Source organism: Lupinus angustifolius, chromosome LG13 (assembly GCF_001865875.1).
Source record: "Lupinus angustifolius cultivar Tanjil chromosome LG13, LupAngTanjil_v1.0, whole genome shotgun sequence".
NCBI lineage: Eukaryota > Viridiplantae > Streptophyta > Magnoliopsida > Fabales > Fabaceae > Lupinus > Lupinus angustifolius.
In genome coordinates, this window is record NC_032021.1 from 2,021,500 (window position 1) to 2,036,095 (window position 14,596).

The 14,596-nt window shown below is 32.9% G+C and overlaps 3 protein-coding genes across 9 annotated transcripts; 2 read left to right on the plus strand and 1 right to left on the minus strand.

Moving 5' to 3' along the window:
- LOC109363177 (ras-related protein Rab2BV) lies at window positions 1,037-3,266 on the plus strand. Of its 4 annotated transcripts, XM_019609338.1 has the most exons (4): window positions 1,037-1,228; window positions 1,352-1,528; window positions 2,515-3,014; window positions 3,054-3,266. In XM_019609338.1, exons 2-3 carry the CDS (start codon window positions 1,364-1,366, stop codon window positions 2,998-3,000), a joined length of 651 nt encoding a protein of 216 aa, XP_019464883.1. In that variant the 5' UTR covers window positions 1,037-1,228; window positions 1,352-1,363; the 3' UTR covers window positions 3,001-3,014; window positions 3,054-3,266. The 4 variants fall into 4 exon arrangements, with proteins under 4 accessions (XP_019464883.1, XP_019464882.1, XP_019464880.1 ...); XM_019609337.1 differs by having other exon boundaries at window positions 1,038-1,230; window positions 1,356-1,528; window positions 2,515-3,266; XM_019609335.1 differs by having other exon boundaries at window positions 1,038-1,228; window positions 2,515-3,266.
- On the plus strand, window positions 7,385-9,614 carry LOC109325838 (ras-related protein Rab2BV). 4 transcript variants are annotated; one of them, XM_019558430.1, is made up of 4 exons: window positions 7,385-7,576; window positions 7,700-7,876; window positions 8,863-9,362; window positions 9,402-9,614. In XM_019558430.1, the coding sequence occupies exons 2-3, from the start codon at window positions 7,712-7,714 to the stop codon at window positions 9,346-9,348; spliced, it is 651 nt and encodes a 216-aa protein (XP_019413975.1). In that variant the 5' UTR covers window positions 7,385-7,576; window positions 7,700-7,711; the 3' UTR covers window positions 9,349-9,362; window positions 9,402-9,614. The 4 variants fall into 4 exon arrangements, with proteins under 4 accessions (XP_019413975.1, XP_019413974.1, XP_019413972.1 ...); XM_019558429.1 differs by having other exon boundaries at window positions 7,386-7,578; window positions 7,704-7,876; window positions 8,863-9,614; XM_019558427.1 differs by having other exon boundaries at window positions 7,386-7,576; window positions 8,863-9,614.
- Window positions 10,231-13,057, minus strand: LOC109325837 (metal tolerance protein B-like). The gene is made up of 2 exons (XM_019558426.1): window positions 12,972-13,057; window positions 10,231-11,876 (listed from the first exon to the last, which is right to left on the minus strand). Exon 2 carries the CDS (start codon window positions 11,865-11,867, stop codon window positions 10,575-10,577), a length of 1,293 nt encoding a protein of 430 aa, XP_019413971.1. The 5' UTR covers window positions 11,868-11,876; window positions 12,972-13,057; the 3' UTR covers window positions 10,231-10,574.

The window sequence follows — 14,596 nt, forward strand, 5'->3', positions numbered from 1 at the left end:
AAAAGTGTTAACCATTCCCAAGGGCCATAACATCTAGCCACCATTCAAACTTCATAATGTACTATCCTAATAATTATGCTAACTCTAGATAGTGAAACATCATTCTAATAATATTGTCTCTGCATATGAATCATGTTATGGAATGTGGGATCACAACCATAGAATACCTATACATTTTTTAATCATATTGTTATAACATAAACATTATATTTTTAAACTTTTATGATGTGTCACATAAATAGATGTAAAATGATTATATAAAATATGAGTATAATATGATTCATTTATATTACTTTTATTTATAAAAAAATTAGATAATGTAATGACAAAATATTTTTTTACATTATCTTTTAATGTAGATATCTTTTACTCATAAAACATTGTGTAGTTAGTGGCTTCATTTTTTAATGAGCGTGAAGGACAATAAGCAAAGAGAGACATGAATTTGAAGAATTACATCTTTATGTACCAAAATTTTATATCTTACTTTATTTTTATTGATTAAAAAATATAAAATTAATATATATTAAATGTAAGTTTGATTTTTTCTAACCAATAATGTACGGAGTGAAAGAATAGATGTTGCTCCTGGACAGATACACAAGAAAGGAGAGAATTAATAAGTGGCAACTGGCAAGAGTCACTGACAAACGGACACTGATTTAATTGTTATATGTTTGATTGATTCCCTTTAAGCAAGGTCTTGGTTCGAGTCTTTGTGGATGGAAAAATGTCTGTTGGGAGAGTCAGCCTCTCACATACCTGTGAATGTTCCCAACTAAGATAAGATTGTCTCGAGTGCGAAGATACATGTAACAAACCAAAAAAAACTGGAAAGAGTCACCTAATGCTTAGTGCAGGTGCATGAGTCCACCCGCCAGCCAGTTCCATCTCACTGCCTCACACACCAACTGTCCCTTTCCCGGACACGACGTCGTTCCCCCTCCATCAAAATATGTTTTTTAATTATTATAATCACATTTTACAATTATTATTTATTAAAAATTAATAAAATAAAGCCTCTTTAGTTATTCTCCTCTTTCCCATCATCATAATAATCATCAATTCATAATCATCTCCATTAAATTTTGACGCGGTTCGTTCAGTTATTATCCCTAAGAAATACACACTCAAGTTCAAATTCACTGAACTAACAAGCAAAACCTTTCACCAAACGCATTTTATTTATAATCACTTTCTCCATCAATTCGTTACTTTCTCTCATCGTGAGTTCTCTCTTTTTCTCATTTCATTTCATAGATCTATTGCTCCATTTTTTTGTTGTTTTTGTGCGCGTGTGAACACGTGCTGTCGTTTTTGGATCTGAGTAAGTATTGATTATTATGGTGGATCTGGAAGGTTTATGGCACACAGGGTGGATCATGAGTATGATTATTTGTTCAAGATCGTTTTGATCGGAGACTCAGGTGTAGGTAAATCCAACATTCTTTCCAGGTTTACTCGAAATGAGTTTTGCTTGGAGTCTAAATCTACTATTGGAGTTGAATTTGCCACCAGGACCCTTCAGGTTTCATATATTCAACTTTTACTTTTCTCATTTCACGATTTCATTTTCTTATTCTTTGATTTCATTCAATTTCGACTTTATTTGCATAGATAGATATTGCATAGTATGGACGTTTTTATTTTATTTTATTTATTTATTTCCTCCAAATTACCTCTATAGTTTTTGTTGTTACTACTTAAGGGATTACCTCTCTAGTTTGTTTCGTGAATACCCCTCCTAACAAGTGTCGCTTCCGCTAATCGAACCCTCCATAATTGATACAATGGTAAGGTTGTCTCTTATGATCTGTTTGTGAATTAAGTTTTGGAGGGAATGAAAATGAAAATGGAAAGTTCGAGTCATCTCACATGTGTATTTCATGGCTCTCAACCCTCGACCCAATTCACAAATGGACCTTGAGTGTTACCATTTTAAGTATTGGAAACAGTGTCTACCCTTCATAACTCATTCTATCCAAATGACTGATTGCTTAGGATGTAGGGACTTATAAATCAGATCTTCTTATGAGGAACATCCGATAGTAAACTCTCTACAGCAGATACACTTGCTACTACAATCGTTGATTTTTCTCTCTTCTTTTCGTGTGTGCAGTTTGCAATTCTAATTAGAGGACTGGCAAACTGTTGTAGTGTGCCAGAATGAGACAGAATATTACTCTGTTTTTTGTTTGATGTACTTCGGGTCATGGCATATGATAAAAACTAAGACATTTGGTTCGACTAAAAAGGGTGGAATCAAAGTGAACAGTTCTCTCTATGTCCGAAATGCTAGCTTTCTAATTATGGTTGTGAATTGTGATAATCCAGTGATCAAATGTTGATGAATATATTGCTCTTGGGTATTGAAAGTTGAAACTAATTCTATATTATGAATGGTGAATGTTGAAGGTTTGTTCAGAATGATGATATACTAGGATGGTTTATGAATCATGTTTGAAAATGAATTATAGTAGTACTGATGGTTATTCCTTAATCTTCCTCTTGCAGGTGGAGGGAAAGACTGTGAAGGCACAAATCTGGGACACAGCGGGTCAGGAGCGATACCGTGCCATTACCAGTGCTTATTATAGAGGAGCTGTCGGTGCTCTCCTTGTATATGACATAACCAAGAGACAAACATTTGACAATTGCCAGAGGTGGCTGCGTGAATTGAGGGACCATGCTGATTCTAACATAGTTATCATGATGGCTGGGAACAAATCTGATTTGAAGCATCTTAGATCTGTTTCGGAGGATGTTGGTCAATCATTGGCTGAGAAGGAAAGCCTCTCGTTTCTCGAGACATCTGCACTGGAAGCAACCAACATTGAGAAGGCATTCCAAACCGTATTGGGAGAGATCTACCATATTGTAAGCAAAAAAGCACTGGCAGCTCAGGAAGCATCTGGTGCTACTTCACTTCCTGGTCAAGGAACCACCATAAATGTTGCTGATTCATCTGTGAATACAAAGAGAGCATGTTGTTCTACCTAATTTGAGATTTGAGGAAAAGGAGTTGCTATCAGATAGTATTTTTCCCCCAATTCTGTTTTTGTTCCCTTTTTTACTTCTTTATGGGTGAGAGAGAAACATGTAGAGTACATTTATTTTCTTTGTGGATGCTTGTGAATTTGTACAAGACACTAGTGTTGCTAGTTTCTTTGGATTTCTCTTCCAGTATATGATATTTTTTCATGAATTGATGTAATATTAAAACCGATAGATATTGATGACATAGCGTGGTTAATTGGGATCTGACAGCTCAGAAAGGCCACGTAACATTCTACATAGCTTTTCAGTTTGGTTTTTGTAAATACATCGTTTTTGCAAGCTAGTCCTATACATGCTTAACATTTTTTTTTGGTATAACATGGGTATCTCCTCATAACTATTTACTTTTAGATTGTGTGATTGTTCCTTCAAACAAGTGTAACTTTTCTATTAATCGAATATTTGGAGTAGTACGATATTTGAGGATTTAGTGTGACCTTACACAACTAGTCTCTTAATTCAACATTGTAATGCTCTTATGATTTATTTATCTGTTACTCAACTAATGATGTTTCTTTCTGGCAAATACATTTTTTTCTATAAAAAATCTCAAAATTCTACAAAAAGATCCTATAAAAAAAAGACCAAAACCAATTTCTCTACAGTTCTATAAAAAAAAGTAGCTGGAAAGTGTTAATGAACAAAAACTAACTAGAAAGTAGAAACTTAGTTACAAGAATCATGAAGCAGTAGCAACTTCAAACCTGCAGGGGTCTCTGTTCCAGGCCCCCACAATTGAAACCAAAGAAACCACTCACCCATAAATCACCATTATCATGAACAACCACAAAAGGTTTATTAATTTATATACTTTTATTTCTACAACATTATGTTATTTTCATTTTTTAATGCCTCCCTTACATTTCAGGACAGATGTGCTAGTTCTCATGTATACATTTTTTCATGCAAGAACATGGAAAATAAAACACATAAGAAGATGCACCTGCTAATAACTAATCAGGAGTAAAATAATATGAGGGGAAATCTAATCGGGTAAGGATCTTCTCTAGTATCAGAGAGGGAAGTACATCAAAAGCAAAGTTAAAAAACAATGTTATGTGAAGTTTCTATCCCTTAACTATAATGATGATATTTTTCTCCTTAAAATCAAAAGCAAAATTAATGACTTTTCTCTCCGGTATAAGATAGGAGTCTGATTGAATCTAATCTTACTCTATTTGTATAGTTACATGTTGTATTTTATGTGTATTTTTGCAGTAATACTTAATCTTGCCAAGTAAGTCAATGGAACTGATCCCAGACTCAGCTACTACATGGCAAGACAGAACATTTTTTCCAGCTGTTATGGACCAAACATGCAAATCATGAATATCCTGCACTCCTTTGATACTTCTGAGCCCATCTTCCAGATTAATGATATTTATCCCTCTTGGTGTTCTCTCCATCAAAATGCCATAAATATTCCTAAGCATCGGCACAGTAGTACTCAAAGATATGACAGAAAATATAAGAGTGCACATAAGATCAACCATTAACCATAAATGTAACTAAAAACTAAATATATAAATTTGCGGGTACTCACGGAACGGGTATCACAAAACCCGCTCCCGCCCATAAGTTATTATTACAGGGACCCGTTACGGGTATTTTCATAGGTACCCACAGGTCGGGTTTTTTTGTCATCCCTAAAGTTGTTATTCTATAAGAGCTAGAAGGGGGCACTATATCTACTGTTATTAGATTTAGGTAGGTACTCTCTAGGTTAAACTATTAGCGATGGATAAAAGTATCTCATGATGTTAGTTCTTTACAAACTTATTGGAAGTGGGAGTGGAGATTAAATGTTCTTGAAAAAGTGAGATTCATATGTTGAGTGTTGTTTGTGATTCACTCCTAACTAATCAGTTGTGTTTTCTGGAGAAAGTTGGCATCATCACGAGTTTGTATTCGTTGTAACGGTGTTGAAGAGGACCTGCTACATATCCTCAGAGATTGTTATAACTCGGTTTTTGTGGCAATGTTTGAGTTTCTTATAATTCCTTCTGGTCCAACCAATCTTGTATTAGTTAGTTGATTGGTAACTCAAATTTACCTAATAGAAAGCTCTTCATGGCTAAGATTTATTAGGCCTGAAGGTGGAGGAATAATGTTGTTCTTGATTCAGCTTTCTTGGATATAAACTGTATTTCTCGTAATGTACATAAAGACTTTAGAGATTAGTGTAGTATGGATGTTTCTAGCAACATTGGTATATGGAGGGAGCTAAAACCATTGGTGGAGGTGATGTGATTCATAACCATGAAGGAGTCCGAAAAATAGGTTTCTAATCTAGTTTTAGAGTTCGTACTGTTATTTTAGCATAGTTTTATGACTATTGAACATGGACTCCACATGGATTGGAATAAGGATTAACGTTGTATTATTCTTAAGCGTGATTGTTTGAAGGTAGTACAATTATTACTGTGAGGTTAAAAGTTCATATGCATCAACTATCAAAAGTGATGGAGGGTATTCGTGAGTTGTTGGCATGTAATTAGGTTGTCCATGTACACTCTATTTTGATGGGTGCTAACTCTTTGACAGATTATATGACAAAACTTGAGAACCAATCATCGACAAAGCTCCATTTATAGGAGTTTCCTTTGGATGGAGCAATGACAATTTTAGATATGAATCTATGTAGTTAGTTTATTTTTTTCTCTTCCCATTAACCAAAAAACGACTATTAGGTTTATTTAAAGCTAGTTGAATTGGTTGATTTGCTTTACACTAAAAATTGAGTATAATATATATATATATATATATATATATATTATTAGCACAATGATTTTTACACATTGTACATCATGTGTTATTCATTTGTATTACTTATTTATATTTCAAAATATTTAAGAGTTAATAATAATTAAACATGAATAATGTGGTAATAGTATACAAAACTCTTACATTACATACATACATTTTTTATCTTAAAAATGCTAAAAAATTATAATAATAACTAACATTAATATCTCCATACAATATAAGTTTGTATTTTGATGACAACATAAATAATTTTAAAATTTAATTAAATAATTATGGTCTTGTTGCAACATAAAGTAGTAAATACAAACATAACTAAAATATAAGATTTTTTTCATCTATTTTGTGTTTTTAAAAAAATTGATTAACTAGATTGATCTAATAATGGAGTCAATATGTTTAGACTTAAATCTGTCTAGTTAAACTCTATCAACCCAATTTTATGCAAAATCAATCACTTGAGTGGTTTGGCGCAATTATGTATTTAGTTCATATTCAACCTAACTTCCGAGTGTGTTTTTATAAAAAAAAAGTGTTAACCATTCCCAAGGGCCATAACATCTAGCCACCATTCAAACTTCATAATGTACTATCCTAATAATTATGCTAACTCTAGATAGTGAAACATCATTCTAATAATATTGTCTCTGCATATGAATCATGTTATGGAATGTGGGATCACAACCATAGAATACCTATACATTTTTTAATCATATTGTTATAACATAAACATTATATTTTTAAACTTTTATGATGTGTCACATAAATAGATGTAAAATGATTATATAAAATATGAGTATAATATGATTCATTTATATTACTTTTATTTATAAAAAAATTAGATAATGTAATGACAAAATATTTTTTTACATTATCTTTTAATGTAGATATCTTTTACTCATAAAACATTGTGTAGTTAGTGGCTTCATTTTTTAATGAGCGTGAAGGACAATAAGCAAAGAGAGACATGAATTTGAAGAATTACATCTTTATGTACCAAAATTTTATATCTTACTTTATTTTTATTGATTAAAAAATATAAAATTAATATATATTAAATGTAAGTTTGATTTTTTCTAACCAATAATGTACGGAGTGAAAGAATAGATGTTGCTCCTGGACAGATACACAAGAAAGGAGAGAATTAATAAGTGGCAACTGGCAAGAGTCACTGACAAACGGACACTGATTTAATTGTTATATGTTTGATTGATTCCCTTTAAGCAAGGTCTTGGTTCGAGTCTTTGTGGATGGAAAAATGTCTGTTGGGAGAGTCAGCCTCTCACATACCTGTGAATGTTCCCAACTAAGATAAGATTGTCTCGAGTGCGAAGATACATGTAACAAACCAAAAAAAACTGGAAAGAGTCACCTAATGCTTAGTGCAGGTGCATGAGTCCACCCGCCAGCCAGTTCCATCTCACTGCCTCACACACCAACTGTCCCTTTCCCGGACACGACGTCGTTCCCCCTCCATCAAAATATGTTTTTTAATTATTATAATCACATTTTACAATTATTATTTATTAAAAATTAATAAAATAAAGCCTCTTTAGTTATTCTCCTCTTTCCCATCATCATAATAATCATCAATTCATAATCATCTCCATTAAATTTTGACGCGGTTCGTTCAGTTATTATCCCTAAGAAATACACACTCAAGTTCAAATTCACTGAACTAACAAGCAAAACCTTTCACCAAACGCATTTTATTTATAATCACTTTCTCCATCAATTCGTTACTTTCTCTCATCGTGAGTTCTCTCTTTTTCTCATTTCATTTCATAGATCTATTGCTCCATTTTTTTGTTGTTTTTGTGCGCGTGTGAACACGTGCTGTCGTTTTTGGATCTGAGTAAGTATTGATTATTATGGTGGATCTGGAAGGTTTATGGCACACAGGGTGGATCATGAGTATGATTATTTGTTCAAGATCGTTTTGATCGGAGACTCAGGTGTAGGTAAATCCAACATTCTTTCCAGGTTTACTCGAAATGAGTTTTGCTTGGAGTCTAAATCTACTATTGGAGTTGAATTTGCCACCAGGACCCTTCAGGTTTCATATATTCAACTTTTACTTTTCTCATTTCACGATTTCATTTTCTTATTCTTTGATTTCATTCAATTTCGACTTTATTTGCATAGATAGATATTGCATAGTATGGACGTTTTTATTTTATTTTATTTATTTATTTCCTCCAAATTACCTCTATAGTTTTTGTTGTTACTACTTAAGGGATTACCTCTCTAGTTTGTTTCGTGAATACCCCTCCTAACAAGTGTCGCTTCCGCTAATCGAACCCTCCATAATTGATACAATGGTAAGGTTGTCTCTTATGATCTGTTTGTGAATTAAGTTTTGGAGGGAATGAAAATGAAAATGGAAAGTTCGAGTCATCTCACATGTGTATTTCATGGCTCTCAACCCTCGACCCAATTCACAAATGGACCTTGAGTGTTACCATTTTAAGTATTGGAAACAGTGTCTACCCTTCATAACTCATTCTATCCAAATGACTGATTGCTTAGGATGTAGGGACTTATAAATCAGATCTTCTTATGAGGAACATCCGATAGTAAACTCTCTACAGCAGATACACTTGCTACTACAATCGTTGATTTTTCTCTCTTCTTTTCGTGTGTGCAGTTTGCAATTCTAATTAGAGGACTGGCAAACTGTTGTAGTGTGCCAGAATGAGACAGAATATTACTCTGTTTTTTGTTTGATGTACTTCGGGTCATGGCATATGATAAAAACTAAGACATTTGGTTCGACTAAAAAGGGTGGAATCAAAGTGAACAGTTCTCTCTATGTCCGAAATGCTAGCTTTCTAATTATGGTTGTGAATTGTGATAATCCAGTGATCAAATGTTGATGAATATATTGCTCTTGGGTATTGAAAGTTGAAACTAATTCTATATTATGAATGGTGAATGTTGAAGGTTTGTTCAGAATGATGATATACTAGGATGGTTTATGAATCATGTTTGAAAATGAATTATAGTAGTACTGATGGTTATTCCTTAATCTTCCTCTTGCAGGTGGAGGGAAAGACTGTGAAGGCACAAATCTGGGACACAGCGGGTCAGGAGCGATACCGTGCCATTACCAGTGCTTATTATAGAGGAGCTGTCGGTGCTCTCCTTGTATATGACATAACCAAGAGACAAACATTTGACAATTGCCAGAGGTGGCTGCGTGAATTGAGGGACCATGCTGATTCTAACATAGTTATCATGATGGCTGGGAACAAATCTGATTTGAAGCATCTTAGATCTGTTTCGGAGGATGTTGGTCAATCATTGGCTGAGAAGGAAAGCCTCTCGTTTCTCGAGACATCTGCACTGGAAGCAACCAACATTGAGAAGGCATTCCAAACCGTATTGGGAGAGATCTACCATATTGTAAGCAAAAAAGCACTGGCAGCTCAGGAAGCATCTGGTGCTACTTCACTTCCTGGTCAAGGAACCACCATAAATGTTGCTGATTCATCTGTGAATACAAAGAGAGCATGTTGTTCTACCTAATTTGAGATTTGAGGAAAAGGAGTTGCTATCAGATAGTATTTTTCCCCCAATTCTGTTTTTGTTCCCTTTTTTACTTCTTTATGGGTGAGAGAGAAACATGTAGAGTACATTTATTTTCTTTGTGGATGCTTGTGAATTTGTACAAGACACTAGTGTTGCTAGTTTCTTTGGATTTCTCTTCCAGTATATGATATTTTTTCATGAATTGATGTAATATTAAAACCGATAGATATTGATGACATAGCGTGGTTAATTGGGATCTGACAGCTCAGAAAGGCCACGTAACATTCTACATAGCTTTTCAGTTTGGTTTTTGTAAATACATCGTTTTTGCAAGCTAGTCCTATACATGCTTAACATTTTTTTTTGGTATAACATGGGTATCTCCTCATAACTATTTACTTTTAGATTGTGTGATTGTTCCTTCAAACAAGTGTAACTTTTCTATTAATCGAATATTTGGAGTAGTACGATATTTGAGGATTTAGTGTGACCTTACACAACTAGTCTCTTAATTCAACATTGTAATGCTCTTATGATTTATTTATCTGTTACTCAACTAATGATGTTTCTTTCTGGCAAATACATTTTTTTCTATAAAAAATCTCAAAATTCTACAAAAAGATCCTATAAAAAAAAGACCAAAACCAATTTCTCTACAGTTCTATAAAAAAAAGTAGCTGGAAAGTGTTAATGAACAAAAACTAACTAGAAAGTAGAAACTTAGTTACAAGAATCATGAAGCAGTAGCAACTTCAAACCTGCAGGGGTCTCTGTTCCAGGCCCCCACAATTGAAACCAAAGAAACCACTCACCCATAAATCACCATTATCATGAACAACCACAAAAGGTTTATTAATTTATATACTTTTATTTCTACAACATTATGTTATTTTCATTTTTTAATGCCTCCCTTACATTTCAGGACAGATGTGCTAGTTCTCATGTATACATTTTTTCATGCAAGAACATGGAAAATAAAACACATAAGAAGATGCACCTGCTAATAACTAATCAGGAGTAAAATAATATGAGGGGAAATCTAATCGGGTAAGGATCTTCTCTAGTATCAGAGAGGGAAGTACATCAAAAGCAAAGTTAAAAAACAATGTTATGTGAAGTTTCTATCCCTTAACTATAATGATGATATTTTTCTCCTTAAAATCAAAAGCAAAATTAATGACTTTTCTCTCCGGTATAAGATAGGAGTCTGATTGAATCTAATCTTACTCTATTTGTATAGTTACATGTTGTATTTTATGTGTATTTTTGCAGTAATACTTAATCTTGCCAAGTAAGTCAATGGAACTGATCCCAGACTCAGCTACTACATGGCAAGACAGAACATTTTTTCCAGCTGTTATGGACCAAACATGCAAATCATGAATATCCTGCACTCCTTTGATACTTCTGAGCCCATCTTCCAGATTAATGATATTTATCCCTCTTGGTGTTCTCTCCATCAAAATGCCATAAATATTCCTAAGCATCGGCACAGTAGTACTCAAAGATATGACAGAAAATATAAGAGTGCACATAAGATCAACCATTAACCATTCTGGTTTAGCCCATATTATGGCTCCAGCAATCATCACTCCAACAGATTGGATCATATCAACCATGACATGCAAATAAGCCCCTTGTAGATTTATGTTCAAGACATTATTACTATTACTATGATCACTTGAAAGCAGGTCAAGTTTCTCCTCATCATTTATTTTAGGTAGTTCCCCCTTCTCATGATCATGATTTGAGTGTTCACTGCAATGATGGTGACCATGATCGTTATCCAAGTCTCCATGGTCATGATGATGACCATGATCATTATTTGAGTCTCCATGGCCATGATGATGACTGTGATCGTTAACCGAGTCTCCATGGCCATGATGATGGTGATGATGACTATGATTATGATCTGAGACTCCGAAGCCATGATGATGGTGATGATCATGACCAAGCCACACAACCATTATAAAATTAAGAACAAACCCAAATGCTGCAATTCCAAACATGAGCATGCCATTCACCTCGGAATTTCGAATGAGAATTCTACCAACTGCTTCATAAATCAAAAAACCAGATATAAACCAAATTAACTGCAAAGACAAAAATGCACCCAAAACCTCAAGACGATTGTATCCAAAAGATTGATCTAGTGTTGCCTCCCAGTCTGAAGCCCAAACTGCAAAGAGAGAGATTAAGAATCCGGCGATATCAGAAAGCAAGTGTGCTGCATCACTGATGACTGCTAAACTGTTAGCTTTTATACCACCCACAATTTCCACAAGCATTACAATAGTATAGAAAACTATGAGTCCACAAAGCTTCTTTGCCAATTTTGCTGACTCTTCTGATGCTGCCGCACTGTTTTCTTGTTTGGAAAAAGCACAAACAGAATTGCAATATGATTCCATTGTTTTATGAACAACTTCAAGTCTCTCAGAAATGATGGGTATCTCAATTTCCTGGCTGGATCTTCCTTCCAAGATAGGCACTTTATCATGTTCCATTTGCTCCATCAACTTATGCTTTACTCAGTAAAATATACAATTCATTTAGAAAAGTCATCTCCAAGGCTTGACATTTCAATTATTAGATTGCCAAACTCAATAACATAAAGAGCATTTAAACCAAAGCTACATTGCAGATAGGGGAAAGGCCATGGTTGGTGAATTCTGAAAAAGTTTTGACAAATTCAAATTGAAGGAGGCCAAGTGCAATTCAAAATCATACATGTATATGTGTGTCAGTGTGTGTGGTTGGTTCATAGTAACATAATAAGCGATTCTCTTTGAAGGTACGGATATGTGGTAAGCAGTACGCTACCTATCAAATATAGGGTATGTTGGGGTACACTTAGTTGATAACTTTTTATGAATAATTAAACAGTTTAAACTAAATATATTTAGAATAAATCTATAAGCATTTTTAAATGATAAAACTCCGCGCATTTCTAACTAAAAAACCCATTTTATATCAGCAAGTTAAATAAAGCTCGCATTTATTAAAAAGGCCCATCTTACATTAGGTTTTCTTTCTTCCCCACTCCTATAGGGGAAGTGGCAGCATCCACCTCTGTGTTATGCTTTTGCTCTCTTCTCTGCACTATGCTTCCTCTGAGTCATAACTTACGATATGGTTCGCAACCTACCGCGTTTCAGAACACGGAAGAATTGTGAATCTGTTCTAGCGAACTGGTTCGTGGTACGAAAGGGTATGAACAAATTATGTGACTATCGGTTGGTTATTGTGGACAAAATTGACAACTTCAAATTGAACAAAGAAGTGTCCCACCAGCATAAAATAAATCAAATTGCATTAAATTCAATGGTTGCAGAGAAAGTGAGAAAACCATAGAAAAGTCCAAAGCTAAAATACAAGTATACAACATTAAAAGACAAAATTTCAGGCAACATGAACCATACCAAACTTAAATGCAAGATTACAATAGTTCAGAAGAAAATAAAAGAAGAACAATATCATAAGATTACCAGTGAAGTAATAAAGAAACAGTATTGAAAAAAACCAAACGGAATATACGAAGTACATGAAGATAAAGAGTGATAAAGGTGAGAATTTTGCATAGAGAAGAAGATAGAAAAATAATAAAATAAAAAACGTACCGTGTGTAAGTGAAGGGATTGAAATGGGTGAATCAAACAAAATGAGAAAGAAGGGGTAAAGTTTGAGTAAATGAAGAAGGATGATAGTGACTCACACTAAACATTTATAAGTGTTAATGGAATGAAACAAAACATTTAATTTGTTCCAATCAAATAAAAAGTTTTATTTTATTAGGGAAAAATCATGAAAATAGTAATTAATATTTTAATATTATTTTATAATATTTGATTGATTAGAAATATAATTATGACCATTATATCTTAATGCAAAAATGATATCTCATAGACTAAGGCTATGATCGGTTGTAATGAAAATAAAAGGAAAGAAAAGATGAGGAAATAAAAGTAGAAGAAAAATTTCTTTTCCATCATTTGGTTGGAAGGAAAGTAAAGGAAGGAAAGAAAAAAGGTAATGGGACCCACTAAATTTTTTTCTTCTCATATATGGAGTGAAAATGGAAGGAAAACTTGGCTTAAAATTAATAAGACTTATCTTTTTGTTTTTGAATATTTCTTAATTTATTATTTTTCATTTTTTATTTCTTTGATATCATATAATTAAAGAATCATTTTTTTAACATTTCTTTTATCAACTTTTATTCCACTCACTTTTTCTTTTTAAACTAATATGGTGTGAATCAAATTACAATTTTGTTAAAATAATTAATTTCTTACCTAAGCTACAACTTTGTTCCTATAATGAAGAAAACAAATATGGATAGTAATGGGACACAATGAACACATATACTTTTCCATACTAATATTAGTACCTTTTGTGAGTACCTATAAGAGTAATAACTATTTGTGGCAGAGATTTTCAAATTTAAAAATATAATTATATATTTTATAATTAGAATATATATAAAAATAATTATTATGTACATAATAATGAACTTTCTATAATTAAAATTTATTATTAAATAATAAAAATATTCATAGTATATAATTTTAAAGAATGACAAATTATAATATATGAAATATTTAATTAAAAAATGAATTTATTATTATGTGCCTATCTATAGGGCAAATATACTTGTATCACCCATAAAAGTAAATCAATACATGATATGATTTTTTAATAATTATTATTATATTTTTTCTCTTCCTTTTCTTTCCATTTTTTACCCTATCAACCAACTAAAAATTCATCACATTTTTCACTCATTTTCTTCACTCAATTTTTCTTTCCTTAACTTTACCTCTCCAAACCAAACATAGTGTAAAGCAAGAAACCAGGGAGGGACAAACATTGTCACATACCTACGAGTAAATATCTGTTGTCTCACACTTTATGTCACTCCATGTGTCATAAATTTGTGATTGGTCAGGAAAAATATATTTAAGTTAAAATTTAATTATTAAATATTTTTCTGACCAATCACAAGCACATGACACATAAAGTGGCATAAAATGTGGGACAGCAAATATGTTACTCATACCTACTCCCTAATCTTAGGGCTTCCTAGTTCCTACAACATTGGTTGGTCTTCCAACCATTTTTTTTGGTGATAAAATGTGAAAAATATTCTTTTTACCCATTTTTGGAAAATATTAAGATTTCTAAAATCTGAAAATTTAAGAGTCAGGTTATGAATAGAAAACGTATAAGAGAATGTTTGTTAAAA

What these genes read in the sequence shown, in the direction of transcription:
- LOC109325837 (XM_019558426.1), bottom strand. Translation starts at nt 11,867, where the DNA reads ATGGAGCAAATGGAACATGATAAAGTGCCTATCTTGGAAGGAAGATCC.
- LOC109363177 (XM_019609338.1), top strand. Translation starts at nt 1,364, where the DNA reads ATGGCACACAGGGTGGATCATGAGTATGATTATTTGTTCAAGATCGTT. An exon ending in TTGCCACCAGGACCCTTCAG is followed by an intron (nt 1,529 to 2,514) that starts GTTTCATATATT and finishes TTCCTCTTGCAG; the next exon opens with GTGGAGGGAAAGACTGTGAA.
- LOC109325838 (XM_019558430.1), top strand. Translation starts at nt 7,712, where the DNA reads ATGGCACACAGGGTGGATCATGAGTATGATTATTTGTTCAAGATCGTT. An exon ending in TTGCCACCAGGACCCTTCAG is followed by an intron (nt 7,877 to 8,862) that starts GTTTCATATATT and finishes TTCCTCTTGCAG; the next exon opens with GTGGAGGGAAAGACTGTGAA.